A 16886-nucleotide genomic window follows, 5' to 3' on the forward strand; every position below is an offset into this window, starting at 1 on the left:
TGAAATCGATTCACAATCTGTTTGCAGTAAAGGCAGCCATACGATCCTTCTGTGATCAGATTCGATCAGAGAGGGATCTATCTGTTGGTCGATCTGATGGCAAATTGACCATTGTATGGCCACCTTAACATAAGCAGAACTGCTTTCTGATGCTTTCTGATTGTCTCACTGACTTCAAGAGAGTTTGCAGTGTCATGCTGGGCATTCACGGCACTTTCTTTCCTTATCAATCGAGCCGCTGATGGGCTCGATTGATAATATCCGACAGGTCAGATGACCTGCCGGATAGATTCCCCGCTCGATCCCCGCTGGCGGACAATAGCAGGAAATCGAGCGGCTGATAAGGAACGTCGGCGGGGACAAGCGGGAATCGATCGGCGCGGACGAGTGGGGATGCGCCTGCATCAAGCCAGCGGCTCGATCCGGCGCATAATTGCATCCAGAAACGTGCCGTGTATGCCCAGCATCGGAGAAGGTTTTGTTTACATTTCTCACTTGATACAATTAAGCACAAGATAACATTATCTCTATTTAGGATTCCTCCAGCTTTCCCTGCAGGGGAGCTTCTGTGTTTAACCCTTTGAAAGCTGTTCTAGTAAAAAAAAATGCTGGTTGTATATAATATGCTGTAAATAATCTAGCAAAGAAGAAATGCTTGGTTTTATTCCGCTTTAAAGGACTAAAGCGATAGGAACCTTGTATGGAGGCTGCCATATTTATTTCCTTTTAAGCAATACCAGTTGCCTGTCTGTCCTGCTGATCCTGTGTCTACCTACCTGTGTCTATTGGGTGCTTCGGGGGTCCTAAATTTCACAATGTAACCACTATTTATAATGGCGCCGCCCAAGTTTCTGCCGCTAGTGGGCAACCAAATTTCCTGCTTCCAGTGAAATAATATGCTCATCCAAAGTTTGTCCGTATGTCTCAAATTACAAATATTTGCACACAGTTGTCTTAGGACAAATTGTTAAAGAGGGATTGTCAGCTACAAAATCAAATGCCTGCTCTATGTTCATTGTGCAGCCTGGAACCTCACCCTGCACTGCAAGCTCTCCAATCTATTCAGAAATGTTTCTGCTATAATAAATCTTATCTCCCTGATCCTCACTGATTGGCTGAGTGCAGTTCAGTGTGGCTGAAATATGATATAGGATGCTGTGCTCTCATGTGTTTACAAAGCAAGCTAACTAGGATAAAAAAACTAAGGGAGGAAATTACATCAGCATTGGCTTCAGTCAGAGGGAACCAAAATGGCAACTGCCTGGAACAGAATTCTCTTTATTTACTGTATAAAATTCATTGAAATCAAAATGTGGACAGTACAATACATCTGTTATGCAAGTAGAGCAAGTAATTATCTACTTATAAATGCATTTTTTCCTGGCACTGCTGCTTTAAAGAAAACCTGAACTGAAAAACTGAAAATTAAAAGTCAAAATAAGCATACACAAGTCATACGTGCCTTCCATGTAATATACTCCTCAGTGTCTTTCTCCTGTCCCGTGTCCTGTTTGTTCACTGTGATCAAGGGAATTTTCATTCCTCCATTTTGAAAATGGCCATTACCCATAACAGCTTTCTGGTCAGCACACAGTTAAACTGGAACATCGCCCACTTGAGCCATAGGGAAACATGGACATTACCTGGTACATCAGTTTTCCTCTCAGCTATAACTAACAGCAACTGATATTTTACTGACAGCAACTGATATATTTCAGATCTGACAAAATATTGTCAGAACTGGAAGGGATTCTTGTCAGAAGAAAATGGTGAGCTTCTGAGAGGAACTGATGGCAAGGTAACTATGTAATGTTCATTTGAAGTTACCTCATGTGTTTATTTTAAATATTTTTACTCAGTACAGGTTCTCTTTAAGTCAAATCTTGACTTGTTCCATTTATACATTGCTGAGTTATTTTTATTTAGTCTTTAGAAACCTTTAGAGAGAATATAGGTCACACCAGGGCCCGAGATGCGGAATCTATAAAAGCAAATATATATTTGTATTTTTTTACACTTGCACCAGTGTGTTGTAGCGCTCACTGCTGCTTCATTTGCCATATAAAGCTCTCTGCCTACTCATCCAATTAGAAGCATCTCCAAGCAGAATCATTATTCATACAGTTGTCATGCATCACATAAGGCCTCTCTTATTACCATGGTGCAGGCTCAGGAGGAAATATGTGAAAATGGATCATTTAGTTATAATGTTTATACGCCGTTATTTAAAATTTGCTTTATTGTTTTCCTTTGGAGCCTTGGGATGGCTTATGGCAAGAGTTACCTTTTAAAAAAGCAAATCGCTTCATTTGTATGCAACTGGTGGTAAACAAGACTGTGGAATACATAAATCATAATGGAAATACAGAATACAGTTTCAGGGCTGATCCAGGTGGGGCGATTTCAATGAATTTCAAAGGGGAAAAAAAAAGTAAAAACTACTCCCATTTAAAAAAGAAAAATATTTAAAGGGGAGCTGAACTCTCTCATCTAAAAGGTAAGCAGCAGCACAATAATCATTAAAGTAAAACATTTCCTTGTTAGAGCTTATAGAACGCCTTACTGAGATACCGCAGAGTGGTTATTTCCTGATTTGCTGGGAGCACAGAATGGGTTAACCAAAGGTAAACCTGTGTTACCATATTATCTCGGAGTTAGCAGACAGCTTAAATTACACTAGCTCATTACTTGCTGAGAGGTAAGAATTAGACAGGATTCTCTCTGTAATCACACACAGGGTTGATTTCTCTGTATTCTCCTCGTCTCCTCTGCAACAGTTCAGGTCCACTTTGAACAATTATATGGCATCCCCAAAGCAGGGTGCCTAGCGGCTGGGTAGTTATTTGAGCATGGATAGAATGCAATGTCAATTTCGGCCATAGTGGAGCTCAGTGTATAAGTTGGTTGGCCGAGTTTTATAGCCAAGCCCAGGCTAGCAGCGGGAAATGGTATAGCAGAAATGGGAGCTCAGCTGAAGCAGTTTAGCAGAAATGGGCGCTCAGCTAACCTACTCAGAGTGTTTGGAGCAGACACTGCAATGCCTGATAAACCTTTCCTGCAGTCTCTACTGCTTTGTGGCCAATAATTCCCTCAATCTCCTCAACTGGCTATCTGAGCTCCGCTCACTCTCGTGGTAACAGCATAGAGAGAGACACATACAACCAACAACAACAACAAAAAAACTACAACACACCGGTTAGAGAAAAACAGGATCCCTTGCTTCTGTGCGCTATAGCATTTTGCGTACATGGCGGACGGTGGAGAAATTGGGGCGCCAGAAACAGCCATTAGTTGATCATCAGTAAAATTATCAATATTCTACTATTGAGCAGTACTAATTCCGCTCATAAAATATTACTGAGATTTTGCTATAGCTAATCCTAACTCTATTCTCACACATAGCCCTCCCTCTTCCAAAAGCCTAACCCTAACAACCACCTATTGATGCCTAACCCTAACAACAAGGGATGATCAAAGGGATGCAAATATTTCCGAGTTACATACCTCAGAGAGATCTGCAGCAGCTCCTGCATGAAACTCACTCAGGCACGGGATAATCACCCTGTTCTGTGGCTTTTCGTCCCGAGCCTGACTCAGGATTATCGCTAAGGAGGTTAAAAGTCCAGTAATCTAATACTATAACTATCCCCAATACTTGTAGGGAAAAAAAAAGAAAGGTCTGGAAGCAGATATTTCAGTTGCCAGATTTCTCTTCTCTAATAATCTGTTACAGTAGCGGAAACTTACTTTATTTGTGATTAGGGATCTTCTCTCTAAAAGATTAATATTGGCAATGCACTTGCACTCGTTAATCGATGGATGAATAAGCCAGCAAAAACCCAGCAAATAATTAAGGGAATTGCACCGAGAAAGAGCAGACTAATTTGTAAATAGGGTTACAGCACGAGATAATTTCTATATAATTAATGAAGTTAGAATGCTGTCATTTCTCATATGCGGTGTGTACAGTCATTGCTGCACTGTATAAATATCTGACTTTGGCTTGTTAGCTTAAAGGCACTTCATTTAGCAATGTGCTGCACATCCTCATAATGCCTTTTAACTGCATAATGGAGATAAAAGGAATCTTGTAAATGCAATCATGTGCTTAGAGGTTTACCAGTAAAGGGCTATACCCACACACAAACACCGGGGCTAATTAAGAGACATATTAATCCTGTTGCTGTATTAAATGTTCTCAGATATACTTTATAAAAGTAACAAGCTTAAAACCTGGGAAAGAGTTTGGCCTCTGTACCGCATGCATACAGACTGTTTCAGATTGATTGATCCTCATCAGTGCATGGCATGGATTAATTTGGCTCTATGGAGTAGAACTTGAAAAGGCCAGAGGTACAGACTAACCAGCAAGCTCATGGTGAACCAGAACTCATTGGAGTGTGTGAGGGGCTACAATGGTCCAAAAAGCCCCCTTACTAAAATGCTCTGCACTAATTACCAGCTGACACATCATTGCATTCCAGCAGATCTGGAGGTGTATTTAGCGTCTAAGGACGACAATGGATGATTTGCATATATTCAGCAGTGATGCACTGGGCGACATCTCGGAGCTCACTCCAACCTAAATTATCGCAAATACTTTCTGTTTTAAGAAAGCAAACTTTTGTTTTCCATGCATTTTAGTAAGGGGCTTTTTGGACCATTTGTAGCCCCTTACACACTCCAATGAGTTCTGGTTCACCATGACCTTGCTGGGTAGTCTGTGCCTCTGTACAGGAAACCACCATATAAATGATAAATGGGAAGATTATGGCTAGGCCAATTTCACATGCTCAAAACAAAAATGTTTAATTTTGGGTCTAGTCATTATTTACTTGAAGTCCATCTCAGAGACCACAGTGACTGGATTTCGCCATAGTATATTCAGGGCCAGCGCTTTCATAAAGGCAAGGGGGGCAATTGCCCCTGGGCCTCCGAGTGCTGCCGGTCCTTTCAACCTCCCCCTTAAAGTGACTCTGTAACAAAAATTACAACGTTTTTTCTACCATCCGACAAGTTCCTAAACCTATTCTAATGTGATCTGGCTTGCTGCAGCTCTTTCTACTATAACCATCTCTGTAATAGGGAGCAGGAAAAAATGGCGCACAGCTCCACCAGAACATTATGGCGCCGTCTATTTAATGTAAAACGCTAAATAGCGTTATGAAATAGTAACATTGTTGTAGCACAGCGGTCTAGCACTGAACTATGGTTCTATTTTGTGCATAAAGTGCAGGTTCGAATCTAGTCAATGATCTTTTTTTAACTATTCTCATTTATTGATACATGCGCTGCTATCTGAGGATTAATAAAAGATTACTTTAAAAAATACTTTTTATGAAGTCAAAGTTTTGTGTTTTTAATATCCCAGCTGCATAACATATGCAAAGGACGTGGGAAGGCAGAATAAAGATGAGAGGTTGCAGCCAGTAACTCCCGTCTCTCCTTCTTAACCTTGCATAAGATATTCAGCTGGGATATCAAAAACATAAAACGTTTCCTTCATAAAAAAGTATAATTCAACTAATCTTTTACCAATGCACAAATAGCAGCGGTATCTCTATCAATGAAAGAAAAAAAAAAATGTAACGTGCACAGATTCGAACCTGCAAAATTTTCTCCAAAGTCCAGTGCTTTACCACTAGGCTAACAAATCTAGCTTGGTAATGCTTACACATTCTTTTATAACACTATGCTGACCAGCACCATCTACTGGTTATACATTTCACTGCAAACACCACAGGCAGCCCGAGTTTTATTACAACGGAAAATTACGTTTTAAACTCTAAAACGCTAAATAGCGTTTTAAGGGCATGCGCCATTTTTTCCAGGCGCCGCTTTTGACTGTATGCCTGTAATAAATCAATGTATCTTTCCCCTGTCAGACTTGTCGGCCTGTGTCTGGAAGGCTGCCAAGTTCTTCAGTGTTGAACTGTTCCTCTATGCACACTCCAGTGTGTGTTTTATTTACATAAGCTAGCAGCTTCTCTGCTATCTTATCAGTGATAGAAGAGAGCTGGATAAAAATCCTCCTCTGGAGGCTGTGAAAGGAGCTGGTCTGTCACATACTAAGGAATTAACGACATAGGCAGAGCTGTCTGCAGGAAGCCTGTAATGTTCAGTGCATGAGAGAAGCTGGGGACAGAAGGTAAACACACACAAGTGATCTCTTGAGATTCAGAAGTAAGGCTGTATACAGCCTGCGTGTGTATGGATGTATTTTCTATGTGTGGACATGCTGTACATCAACCTACTTCCTGTTTTGGTGGCCATTTTGTTTGTTTATAAACAAACTTTTTAAAACAGTTTTTGAAAACTTTTAATGCGGCGGGGAGCGGTGAAATTGTGACAGAGGGTAATAGGAGATGTCCCCTAACGCACTGGTATGTTTACTTTTGTGCGATTTTAACAATACAGATTCTCTTTAATGCTGATGTGCTCCCGGGGTGTGATGATGTAAATTAAGTAAAATCAGCTCCTAAATTGTGTGGGTATTAGTATATATTATCTTATAAGATCCATTTGCATTTTTTTTAAGACACAGAGCTACTGGGGCCATTGTATCACCATCAAAGCAGCAATACCAAAATGTGATCCTGCAGATTATATTTACGGCAGTGTCTTCTGTTTGTAGAAAATTGGTTAAGTGGTCGGGCAGAACTGTTTTTCAGTAATTAAATGAGGTTCTTGGAAGGGATTTAAGGACTGCTTGGATAAGCTCAAATACTGTATTTTACACTTTTACTCTGACAGCTTAACTAGCTTTGGAAATGGACAGAGAATAACTATCACTGAGTGCTTGTCTCCTGCAGAAGGGTTACTGGGATGCTAATGTTTAATGAGGCTGGCTACTGATGTTGTTAGCACTAGCAGATGTTCAAGAAAACAGCTAATGGCTTTATAGCTTGGCAGTAAGTCGATCTTATTTTATCCTCGCAAATTACAGTATGGCTTTCCTTCACTTTAGTTCTAGGCAGACAATAGTGGTTATCACAAAGTCATCTTCGATCTATCAAGTAGAGGATGGGCAGTCAGAGGCTAATCATTCTGAGTTTACACTGGTATTATTTACACAGACAGCGGGGTACCTCCTGCAGCTTGGAAACACAGAACAATATTTCCTGGGTAAACACTCATATCAGCTGTCACTGGCCCCTTAACGTGGACCTAAACTCTTGCACAAGCCAGAAGGAAAACAGAGAAATCCACCCTGTATGTATTTAGAGAGTTTAGCCTGTCTAATTTCCCCCCATCTGTGACTAAGCACAAGTTTTAATTTGATTTCTCAGCTGTGTCAGCTCAGGAATCTCGACAGCCTCAGCAGAGCAGCTAATTTGAAAACACAGGATGATGAAACGTATCATCCCGATTCAAAACTTCTTGCTTTTACTTACGTCTAACACCGTGCTAAATCTTTCCTTTTGTACCTCACAAAGGATGGATCCATGTTATTTTGGTGTGTTAAAGTTGTGAAGTTATAAAGACAAAAACAAATAAGATTTACATTGAGCTTTTCTGTTGGTGGACTCAAAGCACCAGAGCTGCAGCCACTAGATGTGCTCTATAGGCAGTAGCAGTGTTGGGGAGTCTTGCCCAAGGTCTCCTACTGAATAGGTTCTGGCTTACTGAACAGGCAGAGCCGAGATTCGAACCCTGTGTCAGAGGCAGAGCCCTTAACCATTACACTACACTATCCAGCCACTTAAATAAAATAAAAATAGTGTCAAATGATTATTACACCTCACAGTGACTGTGTATTGCTAAAAAGATGTAAAAGGTGAAAATTGTTTCATCTTTGCACTTTTATTCCTATGCCCCTTAGTACTGTCTCACAGGTTGAAATGGTTGGGATATGTTTTTGGGCAGTTAAGATTCTGAGTGTGTGGGTTTTCCTTAATTTTTTTTTTTACCTGCAAAACAATTGTCTAATTACAAATGGATTACTGCACCAAATATCAGAATAACAATGAATACTTACAATAGGGCTGCTGAAGGCCACCTGGGAAATGTCAAAGCGCCCTTCAGATTTTTTGCGGAAGTGCCCTTGAATATTGGGTCGGGCGCTCTGGCACCGTCTCAACGCCCGCGTGCCTTTGTGCCGCACGGTGGAGTGGTTCCCTTCGTTAATGTCGTGCAAGGAAAAGTTTCTCAGTCTTGCTAAATCCTCATCATCCGAGTCCTCTTCTTTGTAAGTTTCCAGACGCCTGGCTGTGAATAAGGAATCAACATTAAATCACTAATTAAATTCATTGCTGAATATGTGAACAGCTTTTCCTGTATGGCATTGTGTAAAACAGGAAAGAAAAAAAAAAAAGAGGAAAAAAGAAGAAAAGAGAAATGAAAGGACAGATCCTAGCTAGTCTCTCCACTTTATTTGATGGCAAGAGGCAACTGTGTTATTATAGCAAACTTCTGCTTAACTATCGCTCACATTTTAAGAAGCAGATGCATCGTAAACACTAAAGACATCTGTTGTACTTTTGTTGACTATTCAGATTTTGAAAATTTATGTAAGGAGAAGAGGAATAAAAAAACAAAGCAAAATAAAACACTATAAGAACAGGTGAATTTTTAAGTCTATGTTCCAGGCAAATCCACAAAGGAAAACCTAAGCAATAACTTCAGTAAAGACATGTACAATTTTTTTACACAAGTACTGAATTGTAGGTAACCACATAAAATATTCCGTTATGAAAAAAAAAAATTAAAGGAAGTCGGAAGATAAGAGGAATTAGGAAAGTGTAAAATAAATAAACCTATTTTTCCACTCTCCCCCATTAGTTACCATAATAGAACACTTGTAAAAAAAAAAAAAAAAAAAAAGACAGCATTTAAAAAAAAACAACAAATTGTTATCTTAGGGGCTACTAAGCTTTTTTTTTTTTAATATGTATGTAATGAGGGTATATTATTTAGGGAATAAAGACTTATAATTATTGATAGCGTACAAAAAAAAAACAACAACACACAAAAAAGTACACCTTTATTTCCAGATAATATATTGTTGCCTTACATTGTACTAGGGACATAATTTAAACATTGTAATAACCGGGACAAATGAGCAAATAGAATGTGTGGGTTTTATTTACAGTACAATTGTTTATTTTAAAACTATAGGGGATGGAATTGGAGAAAGAGTATTTTTTTAATTTTTCTACTTGTTTTTCCCTTTAAACTTATAGAACGTTAAGTAATTACTGAAAACACATATCGCCCCCAAAAATCCTAATTTGGGGAGAAAAAACAAGATATAGATCAATGAAGTGTGATAAGTAGTGATAAAGTTATTGACAAATGACAGGGAGGAGCTCTGAAAAGTGAAAATTGCTCTAGTCCATAAAGCAGGAAAAACCCTTAGTGATGAAGTGGTTAAACAAATAAAGAAAAAAAAACAGCTCCCCCCACATACATATGCAATAACAATATATTGTCTATTACACATCTCTACTTTGTGCAATAAATATCCTGAAAGCTCTTCTATAACTATACACTTTGACAATATTTGTTGTTCAGGTTTAATACAATTAGGAACATTAGTAAACAACCTACCGTTTTCCTGATGTGAGTATTCACTCCCCACAACCGTACACCTGCGGAAGACCATTTTGTTTTCTGTTAGAGTTCCCGTTTTGTCTGAGAAGATGTACTGAATTTGACCAAGGTCTTCTGTGATATTTAATGCGCGGCATTGTACAGACAAATCGATTTCTTCATCGTACAAGTCAATGTCATTATGGATGAAATAGATTTGACCAAGCTTCACCAGCTCAATGGACACGTAGAGTGAAATTGGAATTAAGATCTGAAAGCGAAAAGGACAACATTTTAAAGAGGAACTCCAGTGAAAATAATGTACTAAAAAAGTGCTTCATTTTTACAATAATTATGTATAAATGATTTAGTCAGTGTTTGCCCATTGTAAAATATTTTAAATCCCTGATTTATATTCTGACATTTATCACATGGTGACATTTTTACTGTTGGCAGGTGATGTAGCTGCTGCTTGCTGTTTTGGCAGTTGGAAACAGCTGTAAACAGCTATTTCCCACAATGCAAGAGGGTTCACAGACAGGAAACTGCCAAGAATACGTACTCAGAATTTCTTTGTGGGAGGGGTTTCACCACAATATCAGCCATACAGCGCCCCCTGATGGTTTGTTTGTGAAAAGGAATAGATTTCTCATGTAAAAGGGGGTATCAGCTACTGACTGGGATAAAGTTCAATTCTTGGTCAGAATTTCTCTTTAAGTTTCTCAGAAATGTAACAAATTGAAGTGGATTTAGGCCCCTTATACACTTAATCAGTTGCTCTCAGTTATAACTGAAAGAAAACTGATTTTCAAAGTAATGTCCATGTTTTGCTATGGCAGATTTTACACTTAACGCGTTTTAACTGAAATCCTCTTCCCAATGCACTGCTATGGAAAAAATGTGTACTAACGCACACTAACTGATTAAGTGTAGACGGGGCCTTGGAGAAAAAAAAAAAAAACATACTGGACTAGCTTATTACAAAATATGGCGGTGTTACTGGTCCGCTCTCTTCACACAGCTTGTACTTGCAGAATTGTTGTTATAAGATCAAATGTACAGCAGTACACTGGGCGGCCACAGGCGCAAAGGTTCTGCCACCCTAAACTCTGCCCTCTGGTGAACTTATGAACATCCAAATCCAGGCACAAACACGGGTTCAGAAACTTTTGTACTGAACCACATGCCAGTGTGTTGGCTGCCTCCATTTAATGTCTGGATCAACAGTCACCCTCTCGTGCTTTCCTCTGCCCAGTGTACCTGCACTCATCACCTGAAACTGTGGCCCCTGGAGCATAGAGAGCTGGATGGGTGTGCTGGATGACACATCTTATCCAGTCCACCCATTCAGCATCCTCAGCAGTGACCAACCCAGCTCCATGCATGTAGCATAGAGAGTTGGATGGGACTGCCCATCCAGCTCTCTGCTGTGGGGTCAGTGATGTCAGCCTGGCTGAAGGAAAGTGAAAGAGTGCCCAAGCCCATGACAGGCGCCTCTCTGCACACTGGTGCCTCTAGACTCGAGCCTAGTGTACCTAGTACCAAGTCCAGCCCTGACAGAAGTCCTTAATTGTAATACTTTTAAAGCAAAGTAAAGCATTCTTCATTAGAAGGATCAAGAACAGTGCCCACCTGCCATACCCTTTTCGTTCTCAGCATTCGGTACTGATTGAGAAATGCTTGGCAAAAAGGACTGTTTTAATATGTTGATAAAATCTACCTGTTCCCAATTGGTGATGATAAGGCTAGTAAAGATAAAAAGCACAGGGACACCGGGAGCCCAATATCGTGTATTATCGTTGTGTGAGTTGATCTATTAAAGATAAAATATATACTCACAATTCTGGGTTGCTGTTTAGGCAACCACCATTAGAACATGTGGAGAAGTACCGTCTCCACTCGGCCTTGTCCGGTCGCTGCTCCCAAAAAATACTACTATAGTGAATTTACAGTAAGTATGTCCCCACGTAGTGGGGTATTAAGGAGTATCAAAACACTGTAGGAGGCGCCCTTAATCTTGTTATAACATATACAACCAATATATAGGTAAGCGTAGTGTGTCTTACCTGTTATGAAGGCACGTACACACGTAAATCATAAAATTGGATTTATTATAGCACAATGGATTAGACAACGCGTTTCGCGACCACAAGCCGCTTCCTCAGGTCAAATAAAGTGCTGTTAGCCGGAAGATGTGCAGCGTGGGCGCCCAGCACTTTATCATTATTCCTAACCTCAACGTCCCATCATTACATCTACGAGGTTAATACAGGCGTTCCTCTGAAGGTAGAAATAAAAGTCCTGTAAACACACCGCTTACCTGAAGTAAGATAATCATGGTAAGAAACATGTAGAAACCAGCAAGTGGAGCTGAAGTATAACTTCCATCTGGATTTGGAACATCAAACAAGGGATGAATGACAAACTTCCCATACCAAATACCATGACCTGTGAAGAAATGAGCATAAAGCCATTAAACAATATAAATAACCCATTCCCAAAAAAACCCCACAAAAATCAAAAGACCATTTTCTCCCTTTCTATATACAGTCTTCATATTTCCCCTTATTAAGGCTTGGACCAATTTGTTTCAGGCCTTTTACAATATTTAGCCATAGACCCTGAGCAAGCGTGCAGCAGGATCAGACGTTTTTGACATTGTCAGATCTGACTAGATTAGCTGCATGCATGTTTCTGATTCTGATGTAATTCAGACACTACTGTAGCTAACTGGTATTGCTTATCCACTTCACTACTGAGGGTTTTTTCCTCTTCTCTACCAGAGCAATTTTCACCTTTCAGCACTCCTTCCATTCACTTGCCAATAACTTTATTACTACTTATTACAAAACAATCTATAACTTGTTTTTTTTGTTGTTGTTTTTTTTTGCCACCAATTAGGCATTCCCATTCATTGATCTCCCCTCTAACGGGCGGTGGCGAGAATGCACACCGGAGCAAGAAGCGGACAGACGAATATCTACGTCACTGAGCAGGAACTGAAGTCCTGTGGGACGCAGATATACCGTCTTGAACCATATAAGTGGATAAAATAAAATAAATAAGACAGCTTCCATATACCTCTTACTTCAGTTGTCCTTTAAATGGATTCATCTTTGGTAATGGAGAGGAGATAGACTTTGGCCTCAATTCACTAAGATCATGCTGGAGATAATAAGGCAAAAGAAAACTTACCTCCACACAGTGAGAGAGTTATCTTATCTCTTCATTCCTTAAAGCGGAATATAACCCTGCATTTCAACTTTGCTCTAAAACATTATTTACAGCATATTATATGCAAAAGGCATTTTTTTTTTACTAGACCAGCATTGTAAGGGTTAAACACAGAGGTTTAAAGATCCATGGAGAGATATGCAGAAGTTCAGATTGTTACATTCTATTTAGTTATATGTATCTATTGAGAAATGTTACACACTCTTTGGCTGTCCTCCAACTCCTTCTCAGTCAGAGAGATGAGTCACATTCAACACTTAGATACATTTATGTAAACAAAATGTATCTATGTCAGCTTCGGATGCGTCTGCAGAAATCTCCAGGAACTTTAAAGCACTGTGTAACCCTTCCAATGCTGGTCTAGTAAAAAAAAAATGCTGGTTGCATATAATATACTGTAAATAATGTTTTAGAGCAAAGTTGAAATGCAGGGTTATATTCCGCTTTAAGTTACCTCCTCTGTAGTTAATTTACCTCCTCTGTAGTTAAGTTACCTCCTCTGTAGATAAGTTACCTCCTCTGTAGATAAGTTACCTCCTCTGTAGTTATTTTCTCACGCAGTTAATTAACAACCTGTCTAACTCTGGAGTTATTTTAAGGATTGAAGAGTTAACTTAAAGTCAGAAAAATTAACTTTAGGTTTGCCTGAGGTAAAATGTTTCCTGAGTACTACATGCCTCGTCACCATGGTGATAACTAGAGAAACGTTATTAAAGACAAGAGATAAGCTTAGTGAATTGAGGCCATTGTCTATGGTGTTCAGGAAACCACATATAGTGATTTTTCAGTTTAAGCTTACAGTTTTAAATAAGACTATGGTATGGAAAAAATAAGAATAAAGAACAATCGGCAATAAATGACTAAAATGAAAAGAGAGAGAGACCTAGAGCTCCGATGAGGCACATGACGAAGAGGATGCCCACACAGAAGAAAACGTTGATATTCATGCGTCGTTCCAGCCTGCTGCGCTTGTAGCGTGGACCGCTGTTGTTCAGCATCGCCTTGGTCTCATGCCCTTGGGGGGAAAAGCAGAAATTGTAATAAACGTGTTTGTCTATGCATGCGTTATACATAGCTGCCTCAGCATGAAGCTGCCTGCTGTTTCTCAGCAATCAAGAAGAATCAAATGTATTAATTAACCTCCCTGACCCTTCAAAGCAACTTTTGTGGCATGATCTACATATCTTTGTAAGTCCTGTTATTCAATGGATATCTCTCAAATGCACATAAGTTTTAAATGCTAATACGGTGATCATAGCAAAGGAACGAGAATGACTAATGACATAAGCTGAATAGATACTTACAGTAGCTATATAAATGTGTGATTTTCAGAGATAAGAAAGGGTATGTTTTATGAACATTGATGCAATGGAAGTGCCAGGTCTGTGGTATGAAGAACACGGCTAGAGCAGCAGCGTCTATTTAGATTCCATCTCCACAAGAACCTTGAGGCACAGGAACTCATTTTTCCCCTCCGCGGGCAAACCTCTTGAACTCGCTTCAGGCCCTCCCACCTCCAACATCCACTCCCATTACTCCTCCCCCCAAGGCTGAGGCTATCTGATTGATTGACAAGACAATCTAGAGCAGCGGTAGGGAACCTTGCCTCTCCAGCTGTGATAAAACTACAAATCACAGCATGCATTTGCCTTTATGAATCATGACTGTAGGCTGCAATGCATTGTGGGAATTGTAGTTCCTTAACAGCTGGAGAGCCAAGGTTCCCTACCCCTGATCTAGAGCAAACTGAGGTCACTCTGGGTGCTACCCTTGCTGTATTATCTATTCTCATGTTATATTCTTGCTGTACTATGTATTTGGAGCAATTCAGGGTTCAACCCAGTCATGCTTGGCAATTAAAGATATTTCTGATTCTGATTTTGATTCTGAAAAGAAGCGCATGTTTATTTGGGCACCCGATATTGCAGTTATCTGAATATCGCGAATGATATTCAAATAAAGGTATAGCATCAAGAATTTGCATGCCATTAATGCCTTGGGCTTTCTAATGGTATAGGTAACCCTACCCCAAAAGACGTCTTATAGGAGATCTAATTAACATGTATAAATACATCAGAGGGCAATATACTGTGAAAGCTTGGCTTGGTGAGCTTTTTGTCCCTAGGCTTTCACAAAGGACTAGAGGACATGATCTGCGTATAGAGGAAAAATGTTTTAGCCATTTAATCAGGAAAGGGTTCTTTACAGTAAGGGTGATTAAAAAGTGAAATGTATTACCACAGGCAGTAGCTATGGTAAATTCTATATCTGCCATCAGAAGGGCTTAGATCAGGGGTGCCCAATAGGTCGATCGCGATCTACCGGTAGATCGCGACCGCCTAATCGGTAGATCGCGGCCTCTTGGCCGCGTCCCATTGAATTTAGCAGCCAGCAGCTGTATATCGCAGTTTCTGCTGCTGGCCGCTGGAGGAGAGAGCCTGGCCAATCAGGGGAGGGGAGGAGAGAGCCTGGCCAATCAGGGGAGGGGAGGAGAGAGCCTGGCCAATCAGGGGAGGAGAGGCGCGCAGCCAATCAGGAGAGGAGAGGCGCGCAGCCAATCAGGAGAGGAGAGGCGCGCAGCCATTCAGGAGAGGAGAGGCGCGCAGCCATCCAGGAGAGGAGAGGCACGCAGCCAATCGGGACTCGGAGAGGCACGCAGCCAATCAAGTGGAGAGGCGGAAAACTTCCGAGTTCCGACTCCACTCACGCTGCCCACCGGAGCCAGGCCTGAAGACCTGGACGCCACGGCCCTATATCCAGGTAATCTATACTGAAGGGACCTTTAACCCGGCTAACCTATACTGAAGGGACCTATACCCAGCTAACCTATACTGAAGGGACCTATACCCTGCTAACCTATACTGAAGGGACCTATACCCGGCTAACCTATACTGAAGGGACCTATACCCGGCTAACCTATACTGAAGGGACCTATACCCTGCTAACCTATACTGAAGGGACCTATACCCGGCTAACCTATACTGAAGGGACCTATACCCTGCTAACCTATACTGAAGGGACCTATACCCAGCTAACCTATACTGAAGGGACCTATACCCTGCTAACCTATACTGAAGGGACCTATACCCTGCTAACCTATACTGAAGGGACCTATACCCTGCTAACCTATACTGAAGGGACCTATGCCCTGCTAACCTATACTGAAGGGACCTATGCCCTGCTAACCTATACTGAAGGGACCTATACCCGGCTAAACTATACTAAAGGGACCTATACCCGGCTAAACTATACTGAAGGGACCTATACCCGGCTAGCCTATACTGAAGGGACCTATACCCTGCTAACCTATACTGAAGGGACCTATACCCTGCTAACCTATACTGAACGGACCTATACCCGGCTAACCTATACTGAAGGGACCTATACCCGGCTAACCTATACTGAAGGGACCTATACCCAGCTAACCTATACTGAAGGGACCTATACCCAGCTAACCTATACTGAAGGGACCTATACCCGGCTAAACTATACTGAAGGGACCTATACCCGGCTAGCCTATACTGAAGGGACCTATACCCTGCTAACCTATACTGAAGGGACCTATACCCTGCTAAACTATACTGAAGGGACCTATACCCGGCTAAACTATACTGAAGGGACCTATACCCGGCTAAACTATACTGAAGGGACCTATACCCGGCTAAACTATACTGAAGGGACCTATACCCGGCTAGCCTATACTGAAGGGACCTATACCTAACTACATTTCCGGGGGGGGGGGGGGGTGCATTTGACACATCGGTAGATCTCCTGGCCTCGGCGAATTTTAAAGTAGCTCGCGAGCCGAAAAAAAAAAAGTGTGGGCACCCCTGGCTTAGATGCTTCCCTTTGCATTGAAAGACATCCATGGCTATAATTACTAGGTAGAATGATGTGAAGATCTCTATGGTATTGTGACTTCCTGTATTCATTCTGTGTGTTCCTCTCTGCGCTAAGCAAGTTGCATTTCATGATGGTGTTTTATGAATTATCTCTGTATGTTTTTTTCTGCAGTAAAGAGCTCTAACTTATTATACTGAGTGCTATCTGTGTGTACAGACCAATCTGCTTTATAATGTACGACTGGATAAAAATGAAAGCAAACCTGAACTGAAATTAAA

The 16886-nt window shown here is 40.8% G+C and overlaps 1 protein-coding gene across 2 annotated transcripts in view; it reads right to left on the reverse strand.

Annotated features, from left to right (window-relative positions):
* Positions 1-16886, reverse strand: part of ATP10B (ATPase phospholipid transporting 10B (putative)) — a 312037-nt gene that overhangs the window by 50120 nt on the left and 245031 nt on the right. For both annotated transcript variants that reach the window (XM_068277816.1, XM_068277817.1), the window contains 4 exons: positions 13649-13780; positions 11852-11979; positions 9550-9802; positions 7979-8208 (listed from right to left, as the gene is read on the reverse strand). In XM_068277816.1, the coding sequence (XP_068133917.1) occupies positions 7979-8208; positions 9550-9802; positions 11852-11979; positions 13649-13780 (743 nt within the window). The remainder of the gene's footprint in view (positions 1-7978; positions 8209-9549; positions 9803-11851; positions 11980-13648; positions 13781-16886) is intronic.

Source organism: Hyperolius riggenbachi, chromosome 3 (genome assembly GCF_040937935.1).
Source record: "Hyperolius riggenbachi isolate aHypRig1 chromosome 3, aHypRig1.pri, whole genome shotgun sequence".
Taxonomy (NCBI): Eukaryota; Metazoa; Chordata; class Amphibia; order Anura; family Hyperoliidae; genus Hyperolius; species Hyperolius riggenbachi.